Below are 7,051 nucleotides of genomic sequence, written 5' to 3'. Positions count from 1 at the left end.
CTTGTTCCATATTCATATTATGATTACATTACTGCCTGGTTCAAATTCATGCTCCATCAGAATGAAACAATGACTCATTCATGGTTTATTAACTTTGATAAAGAATTTGATGAATCTGCTGATTTGCCTCTTTGGTTCACTCATTGGTGGAATCAATTTGGTCCTGATACTAATATTTTCCCCAAACCTTTATTTGATTGTTTCAAGTCTTTTGAAAAAAATCTTAAGACAAATGATCATAATGCCAAGTTTCCTGCTCTCCTCCATTTTGTTAAACATTTTCCTGTCCCTTGGATTTTAAAATGGCAATATGAAAAAGAAGGTGATATTATTACCAGACACTAGTATAAATGGTGGGACAAATTTGGTTATGTTTCACAAATCATGGATAATGTTTGCCGAAGATCGTCCCCTAAGCCTCTGACTCATGTTGACACATCATCTACTTCATCCTCCAAAGTGCCTAAGGATTCTTACGATGAGCTAAGCAAGGAAGTTTTGTGTGCTCTTCTCGAAAAAAAGATTAGAGAAGAAAAGGATGCTGCTAACAGAAACTCTGATGAAGAAGGCTCTATTGCAGAAAGTCCTTATTATCCATACCCCCAACCTTCTCCAAAAGATTGGTTGGGCATGATGAAGAATATGATGAGGAAAATACTCCTAATTTAGGAGCATGATGATGATCCCACTAGTTATTATTTGGTGAAAATGCTTTCTTGATAATGATAATTCCTTGCTTCATTTGTTGACTACTTACTTATTGATTCAATATGCCAAACCATTTTGTCACCATCACTACATTCCAACATTGCTGCAGCTTTCTTTTTTTGTTAACTTTTCAAGATAAAGTATTCCCCCAAGGTTAAAGCTATTTACCTGCTACTTTCATCATTGCTGATATTTCCACTGGTGTTACTTTTAGTACAACATGCCAAACTACTTTCGGCCCCAAAGCCAACCTGATGCTTCCGGACTTCGCGCTCCTGTTACCCCTCACGGATCCTGATATGAATAGTAAAAAATGTCACTATTCACTTTTGTCCATTACTTTATTTACCTATATAAGGGGGTTTTCCCTTATTTCAATTTAGAATTCTCTTCTAGGATCTCCTTAAGAACTCTCTCTAGGACTTCCCTTAAATCAGAATATCTCACTATTTCCACAAAGCTTGTAACTAGAACCAAGACTAGTCTTCAAGCCTTGTACTACTATCCATGTTGATCATTGTAATCTTGTAACTACTGCTACTGCTGTAAGTGTTTTGAATTACTTTCAATAAACACTTCTGCTTTCAATACTTTGAATTATTTTGATATAACTGCTTGGCTGGTTCTACCGCCTTACTTTCAATTATCATTTACTTTGAATTATTATTATTATTATTATTATTATTATTATTATTATTATTATCATTATTATTATCAGTAGTATACCCTTATGCCCGCAAATCTGGGCTTGTTTGGTAACGTTGTTTGAAAAACAGTTTTCGTTGTTTAAACAATACAACACAAATTTCCACAACACTTTTTCACCTATACGTATTTCCACAACACTTAAACAACATTATTAGAACAACATTACCAAACGAGCCATCAGTATCTCCAAAAAAATTAGAGATGAGGTTTTGCTCTCAAACTCTACAAAAGTGAGAGTTATGTGTACGCAATATTAAACATTTAGTATAACCTTGTGCCTTAACACTCATTAATATGAGGTAAGTACAGTCTTTTTCGCTTAAGCAAATCTTTGAAATAGGTTAAATATTGTTACACATTTTATATATAAAAAAAACACGATTTTAATTAGCCCATGTGGCAAGGAAAATTGTACTGAACTTCCTAAAGCTTTATGTCATTGCACTCATCTCTCCTTTAGTTTGAAATAAGACACTCACCTCTTCAAGATGATTGAAAAGAATGAGCTAAAAATCTCAAAAATTCAAATTCCTTATTAGACGGCGTAAGGATGGTAGTTTAGGTGAAGGGTAAAATATGAAATTCAAGATTTTTAAAACTTTTTTTAATCATCCAAGAGAGGTTAGTGTAAATAGTTTGCATTTTAAGGGAGGTGAGTGTTTTATTCAAACTAGATGGGATTTGATTGTAATTTCCACACAAAAATAAAAATAAATAAATAAACTCAAGGGAGACCAATGTAATTTTTTCTCATTAATTATTATAAAATAGAGAATGTGAAATGACTTGGACTTTATCTTCTTATCCTTTTTTTCCCTTTCTTCTTTGACACCAAATATTAAATACTAAATATGCTTAATTATAAGTTGCAACTTGCAACATCTAAAGCTGAATAATTTTTAATAACAGAAACAAGTTGAATTGTTAATAGCTAGATATTAGATCTAAGTTGTGTTAGGTACAACGTAATTTTCAACGATCCCAGGAATTCTCTTAAATTCTCGAGCATTCCTATTTGGTTGCAAACAACTTAAGAAAATTAATTGCCCAAATTTATTACAATAAAAGACAAGGTTTTAGTTAACTCAAATTGTAAAATCTCGTCATCAAATAAAAAGTTTGGGACTCGAACCCCCTACACCAAAAATCAATTCATGCCTTGGTCTTATGATTAAGATTAATCATTGTGAAATATATATATATCATAGGTTAAAATTCTACCACATTTATAAAAATAAATAAATAAATAAAAACCATTTAGCTAACAAATGGCTAATTAGTTTGACCGTACATGTTGAAAGAAAATTAACAGACCAAATATCAAAAGACTCTGCCTTCACTTGATATGAGAAAAAATAATATTACAAGAGATATCAAATAATTGAGTTACAAGACTCTTGCCATAAAGAAAAAGAATCTAGTTTAGCCTAAGAAGCATTAAAAGCTTGTTCAACTAATGATGCTAACTTTGCAATCCATTAAGGAAATTCAAATCCTTAAACAGGTTGGTGCACACGCACACTATTTCTTTCAATCTAAAGCTTCATTTTTATGGAACATGATTCAAAATAATATCTCAATAAGGACATACTTGAAAACACTTAGAAAAAATATAACAGTAACACTTTATGACATCCTTAATGCTTTAATTGTTCAATAAAGCTTTCAAAATTCTTAAAAGAGGATCCACCTTCAGTTACACTCGTTTTGGCCATTTTCTTTAGCTGCAACGAATTTCTTTTTATACCATCATCAGAGAGCAGTGTTTCTATTTTTGTTTTGATTTCATGCCTCGTGATGAGCCCATGTTCATCAGGGGTCAACCCTAAACCAATCTTCCAAACATCGCATATGTAACTCCTATTATGGAATTGGTCTGTAAAGAAAGGCCAACATAGAAATCGGACTCCCATGCTTATACCCTCCAAGGTTGAATTCCATCCACAATGGCTTACAAAACATGCAATAGAAGGATGGTCTAACACCTTCTCTTGAGGTGCCCATTCAACAATCATTCCACGATCATTTAGTCTTGTTCTAAACACCTGCAAGAATTCAGCAAGTGGTCCATCTGTTATATCTGATCGGACAACCCACAAAAAAGGTTGGCTTATGAGTTCAAGACCAAGTGCTAGTTCATCAAATTGTTGCTGGCTGAAGGTTGCTATGCTGCCAAAGGCAACATAAATGACTGAACCCACAGGTTGTTTATCAAGCCAGCTTAGACAAGCTGAATTCTGAGGCCAAAAGCTTCCAACATAATTGCTCAATTGATTGCCCAAAAGTAATGGGCCAATAGGTAAGATCCCAGGAATTAAATCGCAGACCGCTGAGTCAAGTTCATGGAATGAGTTGCAGAGAAGCCAGTTGCATTGTTTGACATACTGGTTCATTCTCAAAGCATGATATTCAAAAATAAGGTTTTGTATCTTTGGGTCTCCTGGAAAGCTCCAAGGCAACTCGGTGCTACTGCATGCTGGGATTTCCTTTGACAACCAGATCAAGTTGTCTTTTATTGGAGTTCCTACAGGGTGATTCAACTATTATTTTTTATTTTCTCAAAATTAAACAAGTATATGTCACTAATTATGTGGCCGGTACATTCTTATCCTTTTTCACCTTTCTTATACCAAATATTAAATACTGAAGATGCTTGATTATGAGTTGCTCAATAAGGTTTCAACATGTAAATCAAAAATCTTTTTTAATAACATAAACAAGTTAGAATTATTAATAGCAGCAAGATTTTTACCTGTAGTATCTATTATTCCATCCTCAATAAGCTTCGGGACATGAAGTAAAAAAGCCAAGTTTCCTGGTCCACCAGGCCAAACTGCCACCCTTGTAATTCCCATCTTCTCAGCAACTTCTAGTGCCCACACAGCCCCTATACTAGCAATGACACAACCGATCTGATCATCATCATTTGACTGATTAATTTTCTCGATCAAGTCCTTCAAATGGACTGGCATAACTTTCAGCAAACTTTGTGTCAGCTTAAGAAAATCTTTTCGATCATCCCCAGGTTCTAGCCCATCTGGGATTGAGACTAGCCTTATTGGGCTCTTCTCTTCACTCTTCACTACCATTGAAGCTTTGACTTTTGCATGTATAAACTCAGTGTTAACAAATGTGACCTTGATCCCATGATCAACAATCTTGTGTGACAACTTCATTAGAGGGGCAACATGACCCTGCGCAGGAAATGGTATGACCAGCACATGCGGTTGCCTGCCCTGGCTGTCCATGACACAAATTTTCAAAGGGATTTCGGGCTCACGCATTTTAAGAGGTATTGGTTGGATTTTTATAGCTCTTTCTCACAAACATGAAATCGGAAGGGGGAGGGGCTACAATTAATAAAATAATATTTTTAAATAATTAATAAAACCTAAGATGCAACTTGAGGGGATAAAGTATGGGAGGTTGTGTGGGATTCCCGACCACGTTGACCTGAAAAAAAAAAATTATATATAATAATTTAAAATTTTTTATTTGTCTACTCTTCAAAAAAAATTTAGGAATACTTTCAGTTTTTTATGTCAATAAAATTAAATTTTGCTTCATAATTTGTTTTACATTCAATGGATAATGATTACTTGGTTGTGTACATTGAAAGAAATGTAGCTTATAGCATTGATAATGAAACTATCATGCAACGATTTCAAAATATGAAAACTCAAAGAAGACAATTGTAAATTTTATGTATTTGCATGTTTTCTTATTGTTGTTGTTGTCAATATATGAATTTCTCTTTTTATTGGATTGTGTAATTTATACTTCTTAAGGAACGCCCTGAGAAAAATTTCTAGAGCCGCCACTAATTTTAAGTTTAGAATTGTTTTTTTTTTCAGGGGAAAGAAGTTAAAAAAAAATTATAATAGACTTTTAGTTTAAATAAAATATAAATTTGATAAAATTTAGGGTAAAATATCATTTTCATCCCTAAACTTTCACAGAAGTTTTTTTTTTTTATATAGGAATAAAAGTTTGTTTTTGGTCCTTAAACTTTCAAAAATTCATTTTTGCCCCTAAACTTTGCAAAATGCTCTACTTTTCGTCCTTCCGTATATATTTGTTAGTTTAGGTCCTACCTAGCTTAATGTATTTGTTAGTTTAGGTCCTACCTGGCTTAATGGAATGCTGATGTGGTATTTGACGCAAACCAAACTAATTATTTTTAAACTTATAAACACATGGGCTAAAAAGCTCCTGTAAGACAAATTTACCCTCAAATGCTCACACCCACTGACCCACATAACCCGGTCTCAAAAATCCGCAAATCTAAAAAGCTTGAAACCCCAATGCCACTCCCACAGCCTCAATCAGCGCCCCAGCCCAACAAAGGAGTGTTCAACGGAAGCCTTCTTCTTCCATCATTGAAGCTAACCGTTACTGAAGCAACAAAAAGACTTTAAGCCTTCTTGTTATACGCAAACAAAAGGCAAATTTTTTGCTTAATTGAAAGTTCTGAAGAAGAAACCTCTCCTGCATTGTTGAAAGTTCACTAGTGATTTTAAATATTGACTTGCTTGGTTTGGTGTGACTGTGGAGTAAAAGAGAAATCTTTGAGGGATTCTTGGCTTCTTTGAGTTGGCCGAAAGTTGCTCTTGGAGGTTTGTTAGAAAATTTTGTTTTTTCAGTCTTTTGCTTTTGTTTATTTGATTTTTTACCTTGAAATTCACTCCGATTGTTGTTTTGTTTTGAAGATGAGCCCATGATATGCCAAAAATTTGATATGGGTGCATGGGTTTATTATTTTTCTTTTTTCAAGTTTAGTGAAGTTCATAGTTCATAATGAATCAGTATTTGAGTTTAATGAGTTGTGTCTTGGTCAAAACTTTCATATGGATTTCTCTTTATGGGCAACGGGAGTTGCCTTTGAACACTCCATCGCCGGTTAGGGTCGTCGATTGAGGCCGTGGATTGGCCCGTGAGATTGTGGCGTTGGAGTTTTAAGCGTTACAGATTTGGGGATTTTTAAGACGGTTGAGGTTTGGATTGGGTTGTGTGGGTGTGAGGGTAAATTTGTCTCACTAATAGAACTGTTTAATCTATGTGGGCCAATCATCGTGCGCCATGTGTTTATAAGTTTAAAAATAAATTAGTTTGGTCAATGTTAAATACCACATCAACATTCCGTTAAGCCACGTAGGACCTAAACTAACAAGCATATACGGAAGGACACAAAGTAGAACATTTTGCAAAGTTTAAGGACCAAAAATGAACTTTTGGAAGTTTAAGGACCAAAAACAAATCTTTATAAAAGTTTAGGAATGAAAATGATATTTTACCCTAAAATTTAAATGATAAAATTTTGTCATAGATTAATCTATTGTTGATTTTATCCCATACTTTAAGGAAATATGTCCTAAAAATTAAATTTTAATAATTTAATAATTAATGACAATAGTTGTTTATTAGGAAAAAAGTTGTTCCCATGTGAGAGAGAGTATCATATAAATTTATCAAATTCTATAAATTTATACAACATGTATATCTATCCAATACAAATACATATGCATAAGTTGTAACTTGAAAATAAACCTAAACATGGAGTGCAAAAGGGATTCTATGGAAAGTCCATTGGTGAATATATGTATTAAAATAACGATAATAGACTTTTAGTTGGAGT

General features: G+C 33.6%; 1 protein-coding gene across 1 annotated transcript; it reads right to left on the bottom strand.

Moving 5' to 3' along the window:
* Positions 1–3,053: 3,053 nt before the first annotated feature.
* LOC142630282 (UDP-glycosyltransferase 83A1-like) lies at positions 3,054–4,700 on the bottom strand. The gene is made up of 2 exons (XM_075804266.1): positions 4,169–4,700; positions 3,054–3,940 (listed from the first exon to the last, which is right to left on the bottom strand). The coding sequence occupies exons 1-2, from the start codon at positions 4,698–4,700 to the stop codon at positions 3,054–3,056; spliced, it is 1,419 nt and encodes a 472-aa protein (XP_075660381.1).
* Between the last annotated feature and the right edge of the window lie 2,351 nt (positions 4,701–7,051).

This window comes from Castanea sativa, chromosome 4, assembly GCF_040712315.1.
Source record: "Castanea sativa cultivar Marrone di Chiusa Pesio chromosome 4, ASM4071231v1".
NCBI lineage: Eukaryota > Viridiplantae > Streptophyta > Magnoliopsida > Fagales > Fagaceae > Castanea > Castanea sativa.
The sequence above is the reverse complement of the archived record's forward strand: the minus strand, read 5'-3'. Positions and strand labels throughout refer to the sequence as shown.